General features: G+C 36.8%; 1 protein-coding gene across 4 annotated transcripts in view; it reads right to left on the bottom strand.

Annotated features, from left to right (window-relative positions):
* DST (dystonin) overlaps positions 1-18,903 on the bottom strand; it is a 611,236-nt gene that overhangs the window by 116,269 nt on the left and 476,064 nt on the right. For all 4 annotated transcript variants that reach the window (XM_036768011.1, XM_036768012.1, XM_036768013.1 and 1 more), the window contains 6 exons: positions 17,926-17,988; positions 14,877-15,112; positions 13,868-13,997; positions 9,615-9,814; positions 7,147-7,642; positions 3,688-5,159 (listed from right to left, as the gene is read on the bottom strand). In XM_036768011.1, the coding sequence (XP_036623906.1) occupies positions 3,688-5,159; positions 7,147-7,642; positions 9,615-9,814; positions 13,868-13,997; positions 14,877-15,112; positions 17,926-17,988 (2,597 nt within the window). The remainder of the gene's footprint in view (positions 1-3,687; positions 5,160-7,146; positions 7,643-9,614; positions 9,815-13,867; positions 13,998-14,876; positions 15,113-17,925; positions 17,989-18,903) is intronic.

The raw sequence follows: 18,903 nt of genomic DNA, 5'->3' as shown, positions 1-18,903 counted from the left end.
GCATGTGTTTTTAATCATTGCATTCTAAGTTCCAGTTTCAGACATTTAATTTTTTTTTACTCTTCTAAAAACATAAGATTTTAAAGAATCTACAAGTCTCTAGCTGTATACTTTAGGAAAAGTCAAAGCATACATTTACACCTTAGATTACCTAGTTTCAGTAGTATACCATAGTCCTACTGAGTGAAAAGCACCCTCTGTTGGGTGCCAGAGTAATTACTCCTATACCATTTCAGTATTCCCCAGAAGAAAATGACTTCATTTCATACTAAGGAAAATTGTTCATGGTTAATTTAGGGGAAACTAAAGCTATTGGAACAGTTAAGGGTCAAAAGTGTATTATATTAGAAAGTCATTGAAGCAACAGGAGACTGGGTGTTTTCCCTCATAATACTCACATATTTGTTTCACATCATACTTCCTATGCTAGGCCAATTAATAACCAGTTCATGAGTATGTGCACATCTAGGTCCCTGGTTTACCAAGAATTCCAAATGCTTCAGTCTCATTGCTAAGAAGTTCTCCACAAGACATAAATGGCTTCCTAAAAATGTATGTATTGTAGTTCATGTTTAAAATGCCTAGAAATGTTTAAAATGCACATCTGAGTTGTGAGCTAACCAGCTTGCCAGTTGAATTCAGATGAATTCAGAAAGATATTATCATAAAATCCAAACTTTGTTCACATCCCAATACCATCGTTCGTGTTGTTTTAGTTCACAATTCACATGAACCAGTACCTCAATTACTGCTTAGACTTAACACAGCTATGGAATATTTTCCGGTCAAGTTCTACTATTAAAGTATTGAGGGAAAGATTGGATCTAAAGTGCCATATCTACAAACAACATTCAGTTAGGCAAATGATATGGTGTCCCTTTACAAGTATAAGAGGGAGAATGAGAAGAAAAAGGTTATTTGCTGTGGGAAATTTTCCATGGGAAAAAAAAAGAAATAAGATATGAACACTAAAAAACAATGACTTTAAACATTACATTACTTTCTTTCTCCGGGGCTAATTATAAATAAACTGATGCTTCTATGAACTTCTGACCTCACTTGAGATAATTTTATACCCCTGTCATAACCTTTGCTAATGTTTCAAATTTCGCTGAAATGTGTTAAAAAAAAATTACAGAAGATATAAGAATTTGAAAACAATTGGCTGTTTTGTTTTAACATGTTACACTGGACCACAAACCAAACTTAAAGCATATATTGAAAGCTATTTTTGATATCAAGACCCATTGAAATTAGTCAATTCCTACTATCCTAAAATTAACAGTAATACAGGAAGACACAAAATGCTAACCAATCCATTTAATTTTTTAGAACCTCTTAACAAATGATCGATAACCTGTACAATTGACTTGGTAAAAACAAAAACCTCATGCTACTTCCACTAACAGCTTTCAAAACTAATTTCCCAAAGGAAGAAGCCACTTTTTTTCTCTGGAATCACTCTGGAAACCAGGAAAATCTTTGTGTACAGTTGGGGAAAGATTCACTACATATAATACCACCTTCATTCAGTTGTGTATTTTTATTACATACAGCTTAAAGAGTGGCCTTTAACAACAAAATGAGTTACCTTTTCAAACACAAGTTCAAAGAATACCTGAATAAATTTAAGTTGCTTCATCATGTTGATTTTTACAATTAAAACAAAAAAAATTGTTAGTATTGCCCTGCAACCAAAACTGAAGCAATAGCTTCAGAGTTGCATCAAAAACTCCCTTTTTTTATAAAAACCTTCCTACAAAATCTAGATCAAATATGAGATATTCAAACCTGCATAGTGCTGAGAATAGTACAATAGGTAAGTAGTACCTTACTCCTATGCAGATGAAGGGTCCTAAGAATCAAAGAATGTCAGCACCAAAGAACATCTTAAGAGATCATTTGTCAAATACTCTTCATTTTATGGATACACAAATCGGACCTAAAAGGGGTGATGTGACTTCCCCAAGGTCAAATTACATGAGCAAGATAGGACTGGGATAGGAACTAGATTTGTGATTTTGTATATAGGGAACTCCCAGATGAATGGAAATAATGCAGTTTGGCACTTTCCTGTCTTTAAGTAGACTAGAGCACTGAGAGATTAAGCCATTTGCCCAGGGTCACAACCAGTGTATGTGAGAGGAGACGCTTAAAAGCCAGGTCTTCCTGGCCCAGAGGCTAGTTTTCTATAAGCAGGATGAAAGGAGAAAATACGAGTTTCCACAGATTTCACATTCGCCTGCTTTATAAAACTGTTAACAGTTTGGAAAAAATATGTTGTGGACAGCATGTTGTTTCCTAAAAGGGACTCCACTTTTAAAATAACAGGAATATTGTGGCTAAGAAAGAGGGATATTTATGGCATGTATCTGGAAAACTGAATGTTCTTTAAGACAAACTATTGTTATCCTGTCCATTACTGCTAAGTTCTTTGATGCTGGTTGAACTATTTTGAATTACTAAACATATCATACCAAAAAAATTGGCGCCACAAAAGAGGGAAAAATAGCCTACAGAGAAAAAGAAATAAGTATAGCCTCAATGTGTCCTGACCTATAAGGCCATGCGATAGTGCTACTGAGAAAAAGAAACTGAAATATTGCTACAAGGGATTTGATTTAGTGAATATATTTGGAACCCTATTCATTCCATCAATGTTCTTTTCTGATGGGAAAGAAATGGGCTTTTTCACCCTGTGCTTTTCATTTTCTTCCTCTTTATACAGAAATGGTGTAATACACCTTCAAGTGTCCTTACAAGGACATGGTATTTACATCTTGAGACTCTACTAGTATACATGATATCTGAAATGGTATTCTCCATTCCCACAAGATAAATGTGTAATCATTAGTGCCCTCTCTCTCATGCCCAGTGACCTCATTAGTCTATAGCCTTCACACTGCTGAGGGTGCACTTCTCCTATCACCATCAAATGTAATGTCAATCAAGGACTAACTCAGTGAAGCAAGGGATAAGCAGGTTACTTGGAGTTCCAAATATATGAACTCAATAAAGGGAGGGAATAGGAAGGATATTGGAGAAACAAAATCAAGAAGAATGAGAGGATGGCGCAAAATAAAATGAAAAGGGAGTGAAAAGTTCAGGAGGAGCCACAGTTTATTCCAGAAGAGAATGTGGAGAAATGAAAAAAGTTAAGAAAATCAAACTGGTTTGCTATAGGACTAGAGAATGGATTACAGATGTGAACCAGGACATAAGGAGAACCAGAGCAGCTGACTGAAATCTGGCTACGATCTTATCAGAGTCAAAGACACCAAGAAGATCGGGTTGTTTTCATGACTGCCATGAATTTCCCAGTATTTTCTAGTACCCAGAACTTCCTAAACTTGCCTCAGGCCTGTCTCTAATGAGAACTCAAATTCCTAGGGCAGCCCTGAAAGTGACTCAGAATCCAGGTAAATTGTGTTCTACTGGGCTACCCCAGGCCAACACAGATTCACTGGGTTCACTCCATCCAGACTTCTACACCAGCCATTCAACCACCTACTCCCTTCTCTATGTCAGATAAACTACTTCACCCAAGCAAAATACACCCCATCACTATTCACATTCAACTATTAGCTGCACTTAAAATTCATACAAAAAATGGAATCCCATGTTCACAATTACTAGAAATTGCTTCTTGTAATAATAAAAAGATCCATAAAATAAAAATGTGCCTACCTTGAACACATTAAGTTGCTGGTTGATTGTTTCTGTTTCCATTCCAACAGTACCCTGTGACTCCTCATGTTCTTCAGCTTTCTGGAGGAGATTATAAATTTTCTCTAATTTATTGTAAAATTCTTCAAGCCGGGAAATAGTCCCTTCAACTTCTTCCTCTCTGGCCTTTGCTCTGTCCAATAATTTATTGCACTGTTTGCTCAAAGCTTCCAAGTCTCTCTTGATTCCAACAAGATCAGGAGATGTTTCCTCTGTGGTTAACATCATTTTGCAGGTTTTATTGGCATTTTCATTGTCAGTTATAAGGTCTTCTAGTTTCTTTAGAAAGTTCTTGATATCACTCTTCTGCCTTTGCAGTATGTCTCTATCTCTCCCCACTGAAGCCATGCTATCCAGCTCATCATCAAATTCTGCAAACTGAGAAAACATTTCTCGGATGGTGTTCTGGAAATGACCAATGCCCTGAAGCTTTGTCTCTAAGAAAGAACATTTTTCTTCAACTTGCTGGCTGACTTCACTGTGCTCTTGTTCTAAAGATTCTACCTCTAACAAGAGATCTGAGGTTCCCTTTGAATCGGAAGCTTCCAGTACCACATCTTGGGCAAACTTTTTGGCTGACTCTATCTGGGGTTTCAAGGCCTGAAGTGATTTCTGCTGGGCCTGCATAACTGTCAAGTGTTTGTTACTGCAAGCCTGAGGTCCTAAGGAATTATGAACTTCCAGCTGCTCCTTGGCACACTTAAGTTGCCGGTGGGCTTCTCTGATGTTCTCTTGGAACTCTCTAAGCTGCTGGGCCATGTTCTCCAGAGAATGTTTCTTACTATGGAGTTGTTCAGTGACCACGTCCACTTTCTGGATCAATGTCTTGTTCTCTTCCCTAATGACCTCTTGGTCTGTCTCACTGGCACTGAGCAAGCTATTTGCAGCATTATTTAATAATTCCACCATTCCGAAGTGTTGGTCCATTTCTTTCTGCAAAGCCTTCACCTTACTGATCAACTTCTCTGTTTCCTCAGGATCTGGGCAAACCTTTATTTCCATCAAGCTGCTTTGGCATTTATCTATCCACGGCCTAAGGTTGTCTACATGCTCTCTGTACTTAAGGGCTTTCTCCAAACAATCATTCAGTTTCTCTTGTCTTTCTGTCATCTGTTTAACAAGGCCATCCCAATTGGTTTTAATTGTGTTAAGCTGCGACTGCAAGTCAGCCTTCTCAGTCTCCTGGGTTTTTAATAACAAATTTTCACCTTCTGCAATAATTTTTTCATAAGAATCATAATGGTCAGTCACAGCTTTCTTAAATTCTTTCTGGTCTTTAATTAATTCCTGTAAGACATCAAGTTTGGCTGATACAGGGTGAAATTGGTTTTGTTTCTCTTTCTTTGTGCCCAGCCAAGCCTGAAAGTCTTTAGACATTTGCTGGAACTGATGTGAGCTTGCACAAGCTGACTGAAGTTGCTGAACATGATTTCCTGCAAAGAATATTACAGATTAATTTTCTTTTGTCATAAGATATTGACCGAATGTGTAAAAATTAAAATCTGAATCAAAGAAAAAAAATAACAAATGGGATGAATGTCCAGAATACCCTAAAATGGGGCTCTGAAGCTATTTTATCATTGAATGCCACCATTACCCATGGAAACCTACTAGGAATAGGCCTAATGCAAGGGAGAAAAAAGAAGGAAAAGGGGTCTTGAAATATGACACAGAGATGACAAAGGCAGAAGAATGTAGGGGAGTGACAGGTAAAGGAGGAGAGAAGATGTGTGTGAAATGACAAAGTAGCAGAACTGCCTCAAATGCCACTCAATTCCTGTAACTTAGGACCAAGGCTGCATTCTTTGTTGTTGTTTTAGTCTGGATTTTGGTTTTGTTGGGTTTTTTTTAAGCAAATATTTATATAACGCTTACTATGTGCCAAGCAGTGTGCTAAAGCACTTTCAATTATCTCTTTTGATCCCCACAACAACCCTGGAAGGTAGGTGTGCTATTACCATCTCCATTTTACAGATGAAGAAACTGAGGCAAACAGTTAAGTGACTTGCCCAGGGTCACAGAGCAAGTGTCTAAGACTGGATTTTAACTCAGGTCTTCCTAACCCAAGGCCCAGTGTTCTGTTCACTGCACCACCTACTGTTCTAAATTAATCACCTATGACTGATAAAGGAGAATAAACAATCCTCTGATACTGTGTGGAAAACAATCAACATTTAAATTATACTTAGCCTATTGATTAATTTTTAAGAATGTTTAAGTCACTGTCACAATGGAGAAATGGCTACTAATGTTAAGCAATAAACCCTGGGATGCCTTACATAGAGGCTAAATAAATGTAGAGTGAAATTTTATTTTTCTTTTGCTGTTCCACTAGCCTTTCTGCCGAGAGCTCACTTCCGCTTGCCCCAGGGAAAACCTAGATATGTTCTTACTACCAGCAGATAGGAGCAAGTGAGCACAAAAATGTCAAAACAAAACAAAAAATGCTTTATTCAAGATATTCCTATGCAAGAGTATTCTTTGATAATAACTAGGCTAAGACAACAGCACACAAAGTTAGGAAGTGGGTCCTTTTGTAGGCAGAGTCCGTTGTTTTTGTTGTTTTCTGTTGTGAGTGGTTTTATCAGAAAACACAGGTGTTTTACAACCGTCTCAGAAGCAACAATCAACAAAAAGTATATTACCAACATACATATTTTTAAATCATGCCGATATAGTTAGTGATAGACCAAGACTGTGTTCTGTAGTGAAAGAAGACAGGCCCTGAGGATATTAGGCATTACACTGATATACAGACAATATGTTTTATATAATTTGTCTTCTCTCTTACTGTAATGGTTGAGCAAGTTCTTTTGGGGGTTTTATTGTTTGGGGGTTTTTTGGAGGCAATCAGGGTTAAGTGACTTGCCTAGGGATGATGTTACAATTATAAAGTAAACCATCAATATGCTTCTATTGACATTGTTTGAGGCATTTAAAAAATCTCTGAAAGTTCACATCATAAAAATACACAGTGACAATTTTGAAATGTATTTTAATACATTCTAACATTTAGGGTGATTTACAAAGTATAATGTGTGGGTGTGTGTGTGTATATATATACATGTATACATATATACATGTATATATGCATATACATGTATATATACATATATACACATATATACATATACACACACATACACATACACACACACACACTTATTTATTTATTTATTTGAGAGAGTAAGTGTCTGAGGCTGGTTTTAGAATCAGGTCCTCCTGACTCCAGAGGCCAGTGCTCTATCCACAGCACCATTCTGCTGCCCCACAAGTTCTTTTTACTGCCCAGGAATGAGTGGCAAGAGAAATAGGCAATATACATAGTATGTTTTCTTATCTTTCTCCCTTCTTCCCATCCCCAGCAAAGAGATGGCAGAAACATAGAGGTATACATATATTTGATTAAAACCCACAAACCTGATTTTTGTTCAATATTTTTAAATGCTTTTAAGATTCCTTCTAGCTGCCGACTGAGTTCTGCTTTTAAGTATTCCTCTCCAACCAGTGCTGACAACTCTTCACAGAGGGTCTGGGCCACTTTTATATTCTTCATTTCCTTTTCTACTTCCTGCTTCATTTTTTGGGCTGTCTCCAGCTGCTGTTCCATGGCATCGGGGTGTGTGCTCACAGCCAGACTGATGCTGAGTTTATTATCCAAGTCACTTAGCTTATCAGAAAGGTTTCTCAGCAGACTTTGATACTGGGTGCTTTTAACAATGGCTTGGTCAATTCGGTCACATCTGTCGCTCAGTTGACCTGTCAGGCTATCCCACTTTTGGGACACAACTGTCAGCTGTTCTTTCACAGTTCCATGCAGAGGATGGTGTTCACCTGGTTTGCTTAGAATACTCTGACCAGTTGTTGTTAACTGTTCATACTGAGGCTTTCGGGTATCAAATTCTTTTTGTAGGATCTGGGATAATGGAAGAGGAAAAAAAACCTGATTTAGTATGTAAATAGAAAATCAAATTTCTAAGCTAATAAGCAATTCTACTAATAATTAAACATTTCTGTATGTGGTTTTAAGGTTTTTTTTTCTCTCTGAATACTCCATCATCAGAGTGTATCTTTAAATCAATGATTGACAGCATCACTCAATATACTTTGACTCTCATGAAAACACGAAAATAAAACTCAATTATACATTTTGCTCTTTGTAAAAAGAGAAAAAAACCAGAATGTGAATTTTTATCTATTAAATCAATATGGAAAAATTAATAGTTGCAAAGAAAATAGGGCATTGGGTAGAGTTGATGTTATAATTATAAAGTAAACCATCAATATATTTCCAGTGACATTATTTAAGGCATTTAAAAAATCTCTGAAAGTTCATCATAAAAATACGCAGTGACAATTTTGAAATGTATTTTAATACATTCTAACATTTGGATTGATTTACAAAGTATTAGATGTATGTATGAGAGACACTGTGGCAAACAAAGTAGATAAAGAGCTGCCCTTGGAGCCAAGAAGACTTGAGTTCAAAAGCCCCTCCTCCGACATACACTGGCTGTGTGGCTCTAGGCAAGTCACTTAAATTTTCTGTATTTTTTTTAAATTTTTTTTGGAGGGGGGGAAGGCAGGGCAATTGGGGTTAAGTGACTTGCCCAAGGTCACACAGCTGGTAAGTGTGTCAAGTGTCTGAAGCCAGATTTGAACTCAGGGCCTCCTGATTCCAGGGTCGATGCTCTACTCACTGCACCACCTAGCTGCCCCTAAATGTTCTGTTTTTTAAACAACTCTCTACAACTCTTAAGTTTCAGAGATGGCACCATAATGTATTGATACAGGAAGTTTCCTCATCTGCAGTTTCCTATACCAATGAATCACAAGGTGTAGTCCTTATCCTGTTGTGCGTATTCACATGCATATAAGCATATATGCGTATGGACACATACATGTGGTAAAACTCATTTCTATCAGTGTCCCTGGGCCCCAATGTTGGGGGGGGCCCTAAGTCATGCTGCTCATAGAGAAAAAGACCAATATGACAATTTCACTTTGCAGACCACTCCAATGATTTCTTCCTTCAAGTACTGTCAAGTTTAGCTTCAAAACACCATTTAGCTCCAAGAGATGGCTACATGCGGTTGACTGCATGTTTAAATTAGAACAGCCCAATAATCCAAGTTTTTATCTTCTAATATTTTCCCTCTATTCAGACTAAGTGTAATCATGAGGTATGACTCATGAGGATGCCATTTTGCCTCTGTGCCTTACAGAATAGGGCTCACTGCTTCACAATCCAACTTTCTACACGCAGATGTACTCACTTCCACAAAATGTGCTTCTGCTATTCTGTCTGACCTAACTTTAATGTCTTTTGCTTGCGGATTTATGTGTCTTTTGATTTGTCTAACTCTAACCAGCTGTGTTCCAGAAGTCCTTCCTTTCCAATCTTAAAAATTTTCCCTTCCCTTCTCATTCTGTTCATCTCTTCTCAGTACGACATTACATTGGTTTTAAGAACAGTTTTATCCACCACCACAATCAAATGAATATAACCTCAAAGAGGCAATTTCTAAACAGTAAAAACTGTGTACTTCAGCTCCACGTAAAAATGTTATTAGCTGTTTACATGCTCAGATTAATAAAACTTCAAAGGAGTTCACTTAAATGGAATATGAATAAACAACAATATAATTGAAACAACAGCATTACTTAGCATACTCAGATAATCAGGTAAGATTTCTCCCAGGCCAAGAATCGTCCAATTTCCATTCTTTCAGGATTCCACTCATTTCTTGGGGTTGTTCTAGACATTACACTCATCTCCCAGAGAAGTTATAACATTTGCAGTGCCAAGCTAATGTGTTCACAATGGAGGGATTTTTATTTTGAACAAATGCTACTACAACAGCAAGGAGTTATTAGGTAATATTTACCTGGACCTGCTGCTTCTGGGTATTAAGCATATTTGGGTCAATTGATAAAGGCCCAAGCACACTGACCATCAGTTCTTTTTCTACAAGCCACTGCTTTAACTGAGCTTCCACAGTCTGGAACTGGGTTAGGTTATTTGAGGATTCCTCCAGCTTTTGTTGTCTATCAGCTGTTAACTGATTGAGTTGTTTCCACTTGGAATCTAAAAAAAAAGCAAAGTATTAAGTCAACATTTTCACTTACCCTGTTAATACCACATGGTATGCATATTATGTGATGCTATAAAATGACTGAAAAGATGTACAACTGAAATCTGCCTTTGGCCTCATGTTCACTTTTACAGTTGAACCAAGATCTTAACTACTGAAACATAAGGCATTTTTACAATGTAGGTTTCAAGGTCCCTTTTGGTTCCATGTCAATTACATTATCTGAAGTAAAAGAGAAGAAAACATTGAGCTGATTTTGCAGAGATCACAAGGTATAAAAGATACTCAGTTCAAAGAAAGTTTTAAGACTTTTCCTTCCAAAAAAATAAGCATGAGAATTCCTATTTGTGCTTTAAACATACAAATTTTTTTCTTTAAACTCATGGTTTCAACTAGCACCCTGCTACAAAAGATTTTCTAACCTGACCTATTGTGCAAGCCTGAACCTTACATCTTCAACAGCCTGCTGGAAATTTCTATTTAGATGACCCAGTATCATCTCAAACTCCACATGCCTAAAATCAGTCTAATTTTCCCAACACTGGTTTCCATGACTAACATTCCTATTTCTCTCAATATAACTTCCATGTTTCCATTCACTCCACTTGGAAACTTCAGAACCATCTCTGGCTGTTCTTTTCCCTCATTTCTCAATTCCAATCAGTCACCAGTCACCAACTCAACAAGATATAGGAGAAAGAGCACAGGGGGAGGAAGGGAGGAAGGAAGGAAGGGAGAAAGAGAGAGAAAGAAAGAAATAGAGAAAAGGAAGGAAGAAAGGAGGGAAGGAAGGAAGGAAAAAAAAAAGAAAAAGAACTCCTGATTCTGATGCATACAGACCACGGTTTCAAGGGCAAGCCACTTAATCTCTCATCCTTAGTTTTCTTATCTGTTAAACAATGATAATAATACTTGCCACATAGCCCACACGTGATTGTTGGGAGGAAAGATTTTTTTTAAGCCTGAGTGTTCTATAAACACAGGCTATTATTATTGTTATCTGTGTTCCTTTAGGTAACTTCCAGAGGGAAAAGGATCAATGGCTATGGAGAAGAAAGGAACTAGGAAGGCCTCTTTTCAATGGCTCAAGTCCCAGGGCTTCCTCCAAAAAGTATTTTTCTGACCAGGCCAGGCCAGCCCAGAATGATCGCTTCCTCTAAAGTAACAGCCTTGGTGCCTGAATCTGAATCATCCATTTGATAACTATCAAACATCCTTGAACTCTCAAAAGTTATCATTTTGTATGTGGCCTTCTTATAATCATGCCAGTCATAAGCTCAAAAATCACCTATCACAGTACCCTGCACCTAGCAAACATTTTGAAAATTTCAGTATGTTGAGCTTCTTTGATCGGTACAAAACAGCCAGAGTTGTTCTTGCAAGTGCTGAATGCATTCTTAAACTGCAACATGTTAAATTATGCCATTTAAGAAAAAGAGTATTAACCCATGGGTTTCACATGGATTTTATTTCTTTCAGAAGAGAAAAAGAGCTCAATGTACACTCAGTAAACATGGGGTTAGCTGGGTTCTGTTTATTGTTGTTATTGTAATGGCTACATGATATTATTTGAATGCTTTCATATATAAGGCACGTGACAAATACTTAAAAGAAATGAAACAACCTCCAGAAGTTGACATTATAAGGATTAAAAGTCAGTTTTGTACTATAGAATTTAAATAAAACCAAAATAACATATAATTAGAACAAGGAAATGGAATGGCCTCAATAATGGGAGAAAATTTACAAATAATTAGATAACACTAAAATCCCAGCTCTTGAAATATCCAAAATTGAATTAACTGAACATTGGAGGGTGGGGATTTTAAAAGAAATGTTCCACTAGAATTGTTCATCTCCAGTATCTAAATTCTATATTCTTATGTTCTCTTTTTAACAGAGACCAACAAGGCACAAGAAATAATCTGACAAAGACAATAGATAAATTTGTGGCTGATGGTAAGTCCATTAGCAAGTTAAATTTTCATTTTTCATGGCCTTATTTACCTATAACATATGTGTGTCACTTCATATCCTCATTATTCTGTTCAATTCATAAGACTCATTTTCTGATATACAAACTAGCCCACATTTTTGTCTTTTTCTAAAATAAGCATAATCTTGAAAATACATTAAAATACCCCTGCTTACTGACTCTTCTTTATATTTAAAGCAAAAAAGATCAATGGTCTAACAAAAGACTCACTACACAGTACTACCTAAGAACGGGATCTCATAGGGCAGGAACCTTTTCTTTCCAAAGTAGACTGGTACCTTTATCAATTAACTAAAGATACTAGAAGGTAACAGACACTTATGAAATGTATGTATGTTTAGAGAGAAAACAAGAGACAAGGGAGGTCTGTGTGCAGAACTCATGTAAAGGCAGATTTTGTTTCAAAACAAGGACTTCCTAACAATGAAAGCTGTACAAAAATGAAACAAGATCCTCTGTGAGGGTAGTGAAGTTCTCTGTCACAGTCAGCGTTCGAGCAGAGTCAAGGTTTATCAGAGACATTGTAGCAGACTTAGCAGTATTAATAGGAAGATGTGCTACAATGACTTAAGTCCCTTCCCCATGCTAAGATCTGTAATTTTGCAATAATGAGTAGTTTCTTAATTATTACAGGAATACAATCTTAGACCAGAGGCCAAAATTATATCTTAAATGAGACCCTGATGTTGGTTTTGATTCAGAATAACAGAAGTCACATGGATAGTGCGCTGGACCTGAAGTCAGAAGACTGAGTTAACAGACACTTACCATATGTGACACTGCTCAAGTCACTTAACCTTTGCCTGCCTTAGTTTCCCCAACTGTAAGGTGAGTATGATGATAATAGCACCTACCTATCAGGGTTGTTGTGAAAACAAAATAATACTTGTAAAGAAATTTGTAAACTTTCAAGTTCCATACAGATGCCGGCCATTAAAAGAAGCACAAAGGCATAACAGGAACAAGGCAGAAGCTGGATCCAGAGAAGGTAGAAGGTTCACCTTGCCATGCCTCCTTATTAAGTTCTTCTTAACCTTAAAGTATACAAAGTGCCTGGGAAATACTGCCCAAGTGAAGTGTAAATATAGGGTCATGTTAAATATATATGTGTATATATACATTATATATATATATATATATGATATATATACACATAGGTAAAATTTGATAGTAGTGATAGCTTGAATTTATGTAGCACTTTAAGGTTTGCAAAATGTTTCACATAAATTATCTCATTTGATCTTCACAACAACCCTGGAAGATAGGTGTTATTCCCATTTTACAGATAAGTAAACAGAAGCTGTGAGAGGTTAAGTGAATCATGCTAAGTGACACCACAAAGCCAGTATATGAGGTGGTATTTGAACTCAGATCTTTCTGACTCCTAAGTCCATTACACCTCCTAGCTGCATTTTCAGAAAAATATTATGTGAAGTGAAATGTATAGCTAAAATTTTGTAAAATACAAACCCACACCCTGTTATTAAAGATCATCTGGTCTTCAGAAACCTGTCCACCATCTACTGGCCTATATTACTGAAATAATTTAAATAAATAAATTATAGTCTAAATAAATAAATTTTAAAAATTATCTTTGAATTAATCATGGGTGTTATGATAGAAATGCCCCATTAAATCACAGGATGCTATAAATAAGAAAATGAAAAAAGAGTATCTCTGGAAACATCTTCAATTAGCACATAAACATTTTTCTAAACGTCAAAAAGCTAGGGAAAAGAGAACTTGACACCACCAAAAATTTTTATCATTGACAAAAATATACTCCATCCTGTACATCTTCCTAATTGATACCCATTGGTTTTTAGACCAAGGGAGCTGTTGAATTTGATATGACAATGATCTGCTAATTTTCATCCCAATTTCATTTAAAGTGACCCTTCTAAAGATAGGAAAACAAATTAAGCATGAAAGAAAACATTAAAGACTATTTATGCAGGCTGTGCATATGTTTTCTGATAATGTTGAAAATACAAAACTCTCTGGTTGGTATCTTCACACTAACAATACAAGTCCTCCACCTACACCATACCTATCTCTGCCAACATCTGTCTCCATTTGGGTGCCTCGGAAGAGTCTGGATTCTGTTCCAACAAATCTGTCAATTTGTCTTTCAGCTCCTGCACTTTATTCATATTCTGCTTCAGTTCTGTTTCAATTGTCTGCCAAAGCGGAGATAAAAGTCATTGTGAAATTATTTTTAAATCAAAATACATATGAAAATATAATTGAATAACTTAATTCTGTAATATGACCTACAGGAAGAAATCACCATTCAACAGGTGGCCTAGTGCCATTGGTAAAGGCTCAAAAGAAGGGTATACAGATTTAAACAAAAATGAGAAGGACACTGTCAACGATACCAAACAACTATTTCTTATGTGTTTATTAACTGGAAGGTATGCAGGAAGACTACCACAAATATGAAAGAATCCCTGAACTCAAGGGCCTTGCCATCTACTGTGGCGAATACTAATCAATCAATTATTTAAAATGGGAAAAAAGTAGTAGGTTTGCTGAATGCTCCAAGTATTCCGAAAGAGTGGGATCTTTACTCTGTCAAAAATGTTTTCACTATTAGATTAAAAAATACATCATAGAGACAACAAATACAATATTTTGATCTTGTGTAGATTTTTGCTACCAGCATCACAAAAAGGTAAAACTTTGTTCTAATAGTTTTCAGAGCATGCCCATGGTAGGCAAACTGCTCACTGAAAAATTATAGGCAAAGCTAAAGCTATTTCATATAAGAGGGGACCTATTAATAGATTTAGCTCCAAATAAGTCAAGATTCCTATAGTTGATTGGAACTACGCATAAAGTTCTCAAAGTATCTTATTACTATCAGCTCATTCATCTTTATACCATCCTTTTGTAAGAAGCAGTAATTATCATAAACACTCTCCACTATAAAGCACAATGAAGTGATTATATTACTTATTAGTTCTGAAATCAGAGGGTTGGAAGACACAAAATGCCTGCCAAAGTCTCTTCTGAAAACTAACCAATGAACTTCTTATTTCATTGAAATGAATTACCTTATTCCGCTCAACTTGTGTCTTCACACCTTCACTATCTGTAGGGGTTGCATCCCATCCTGTTGCCTTTTTGTCCATTTTATCTAACCATTGCAGCATTGAACTTGATTCTTCCTGAGCCTTTTGCAATATTGTGAGTTTGGCATCCAGTTCAAAGATCTTATCCTTCAGTGTGACTCCAAGATTTTCATAATTGTGATTTATGTCAGCCATTTTCATTTTGATGGATGTCAGTTCTAGGAATTTTTAAAAGGATATATTAAGGCTCCCCAATATATTTAGAGTCACTGGAGTGAAATTAGTTGAAATAAAATGTGAGACATGCTGCAATTTTCTCTATATTACCATTTGCTAATACAAGAATGATGTAGTGGAGAGAATACTAGACTTCAAGCCAGATGACCTTTACAAAATGCCAACTCTACAATTTACTTTTAGGTTTGACCCTGCATAATTCACATGATTTCTCTCTCAGTTTCACCTGCATGGTATATATGGTATATACCTCTCTCACAGGATTGTTGTAAAGACATAAATATTCCTCTCTCCTCTCTGTTCCTACCCCTCACTCTCCTTCTCTCTCTCTCTCTCTCTCTCTCTCTCTCTCTCTCTCTCTCTCTCTCTCTCTCTCTCTCTCTCCATGTATATCTATGTATCTATATGTAGACATGTAGCCATAAATATGTACTAAAGTGCATAGTGCTGATGGAGTGGTGGGACCTGGACCCCAAAAGGCTAAGACCATGTCTCTGGAAGCAACCCAGTTTCCTGTGAGAAAATCTTTCCCTATTGCAGACACATGCAGACCTGACCCTGTAATTCCTCAGATAAAAGCTATCTCAGGAATGCCTGGCTCAAGGACTCTTCCCTGGCACCTGATCCCCAAGGATCATACTCTGGCAACCTTTCTATCTTGTCCCTTCAACAAAGCAATTTTTGTTGACTCCCTGAATTTTCCCATACATTCCAGCAGTGCAGACCACTGGCACCTGGCCCACCACAGACTACTTATCACTCCTTAATCCCACCCAGATCTTTTCACTGTCCCTTTTGTATGTAAGCATCAGCACCATCTTCATTAGTTTGAAAGTTCCCTAAGGAACTCCACCCTCTTCTGTTGACATCACAATAAGCTTTGCCACCTGACTGGAGGATAGTTTGAATGTGTGAATTCATTCCAGTTGACAGTGCCCTGTGCCCTGACATTTGGGGGTTCCAGCACTCCTAAACTGTGTCAGCACCTCTAAACCATGTCAGTAATCATATATCTGAGACCTCCCAGGGATGTAGTGGGTAGAGTGCTGTACTTGGAGTCAGATCTAGTTTCAAATCCCATATCAGACATTAACTGTGCAACTCTAAGTAAGACAGGTAACCTCTCTTAGCTTCTTTATCCATAAATTGAAGGGGTTCGAAGGGGTTAGAGTTGATGATCTCTAAACCTCCCTTCTTGTACTAAATCTATGATTCTATAATCTACTGCACTTACTTCATGGGGTCATTGTGAGGATCGGATGAAATAATGTATGTAAAACATTTTGAAGACCCTTAAAGTGATCTCTCTCCTCCTTCTCCAGCTCCCCTTCCTCCTCTCTTTCTCTCCATCTCCCTCCCCCCACACCCCCCTTCTCTCTCTCTTCCTCCCTTCCCACCCCTGCCAACGCACACACAGACATGCAAATTTTAGGGGGGTGATTTTCAGAGCCTGGAAATTCGTTTGTGAGGGGAACTTCCAGTATGGAAACTTCATCCACTTAATGAACATCAGCAACCCATTTATAACTTATAGTCTTAGACAGTTTGGGGGTGTGGGACACTGAAAGGTCAAGGGACTTGCCCAGAGTTAAACAGCTAATATTTATCAGAGGAGAACCTGAACCCTGACCTGGAGACTGGCTCTATATCTAACACATCATGCTGCCTCTCTACCTTACACACATACTAGGTACTTAATAAAGAACAGTTTCATTGGACTGAACTGAAAAAAAGGTAAAAATTAAACTGTTCTGAGATTTTGGAAGAGGAAGGACTCACTTCTCACTTGGAAAATGGAAAAGCAACAATGAGAAGCTGATGTTTGAGTTAACAGAAAAATTGTTAATATGATGACAAGAAATTGTTAATACCAAATGTAATATAGATTGCCACTCCCTTAATGATCCTAGTAGTGTCAGAATTTTCATAATGTCTTTACATTCCTACCCTTAAGAAATTTACATTTTATTAGATTGAGCTGAAACATACCCTAAGTCCCCGCCACTCAGAGATTTACCTTGTAAAGGAACCAAGCTTAAGCTGGATCTCAGCTTCTAACTTCTTTGCCCCCTCCCATTGGAATTTACAACATGAAGGGCAAAACAGCCAGAATGAAGTGGTTTTCCTTGCCTGGATTGCCAAGGGCCACTGGGGTCTCATGACTAGGGCTTGCTACCTCATACTGCCTCTTCCCTGTTCCCTCCTAAAAGTATAAAGAAATTTTCATAGCTCTCTTGGTTGGGAAATCCACTGTGCTCTGCACTCACAGGACATCCCCCAGAGTTGCAGGTTTGCTTCCCTGTTATCTCAATTAAAGATGCTTTATTCCTCAACTCATGATTTTGATTTATTTCAGGACTTGACAGAGTTGAGCCAGAAAGAACGTGTAGGATTTCAATTAATAAAAAATAAAATTGGGAAAGGACATTCAAAAGTGTTTAAAATAGTACAGGCAATGGTGAGGAAGCAAGAAAGTACAACAAGCATATCTCGGAGCACAAAACACAAAAAAGATTAAGGGGTTCAATTTATTCAGTAGGCAGAGGTAAACCATTGAAGTTTTTTGTAGGGAGAAGACAGTGGAGCCAGCCAGGAAAATGAATCAGTACAGCTTTATGAAACCCTATCAAAATCATCTGGCATATTCTTCTGTAGAAAAGTTAAATATTCAAATAGCATGCAATAGTTGGAAACACAATTATTACTATTTATGAATACAAACTGGTTTTTGTCTTCTAATCACGTAACCTTTCAAAAATTCTATAACAAATATGTAGTTTAAATTATTACTCACCTTTATTTGTCAAGAATTCCTGAGTATCTGAGGTTGTCCCTTCACCATTTAAGATTGTTCCACCTGACAGAAAAACAGGAATATGCCAGTTTTTAAAGAAAAATTCATAATTTCACAGTAGAAATTAATACGGACCACCTTAAAAAATTTCTATGTTCTCAAGAGGCATTTTTAAAGAATTAATATTTAAGAATGTGAAATGTCATCTCTGATAAGTCAAAGTGAGGAACAAAGATTCAAGATCACTGTATTGTGTGCACTTAGAACATTAAACTGATAATGATTTTAAATCACAAAATTACACGGTATATGGCACATTAAAAGCAGATTATGGAAAGAATGGCTTATAATATACTAACAAAAGAACTGCACATTGGCAACATATAAAGTAACGACACTTGTCTAGCCCTTTTCAATGGCCTCTCAATTGGCTTGACATCCCTGCTCAGCTTACAATTGTGTAACTTTGGGCATGTGACTTCTCTGCTATGGGCTTCTTTTTCCTCATCTATAAGATGAAAAGGTTCTAGTAAAATTTTTGTTTTTAACTGAAAATGCCACAGATGTTTCACAAGGAGTAAAACTACAATGTGGATATACAAGATTAATTTTTGCCTTAGTTAGAAACTGACAAGAAATAGAATTAAAATTTTATTATTTAATGTAAAGCATACACGTATTAAAATAAATCAGAAGTATTAAAAAAAAAAACCTTAGTCCTAAATTGTATGAATAGAATCTGACCAGGAGGGGAAAGAGAAATTATCACACCAAAATATAAGATGAATCTTCCTTGCTATAGGTTTAATGGAGCATAATTAATGGTTGCCTTGGAGAAGTCCAGCTGGAGAGTTAGTGTCACAACAGTGACAGCTGGAGGATGGACAAATTAGATAAATCACAGAAGAAATTTAGTAACCTTCAAAATAAAGATATAGAACTTTCCTTCTCACTAATTCCTGCATTTTCTGGTGTTGA

This window comes from Trichosurus vulpecula, chromosome 7 (genome assembly GCF_011100635.1).
Source record: "Trichosurus vulpecula isolate mTriVul1 chromosome 7, mTriVul1.pri, whole genome shotgun sequence".
In the NCBI taxonomy this organism is placed as follows: domain Eukaryota; kingdom Metazoa; phylum Chordata; class Mammalia; order Diprotodontia; family Phalangeridae; genus Trichosurus; species Trichosurus vulpecula.
Note: the sequence above shows the minus strand (reverse complement) of the source record. Positions and strands in the feature narration are given on the sequence as shown.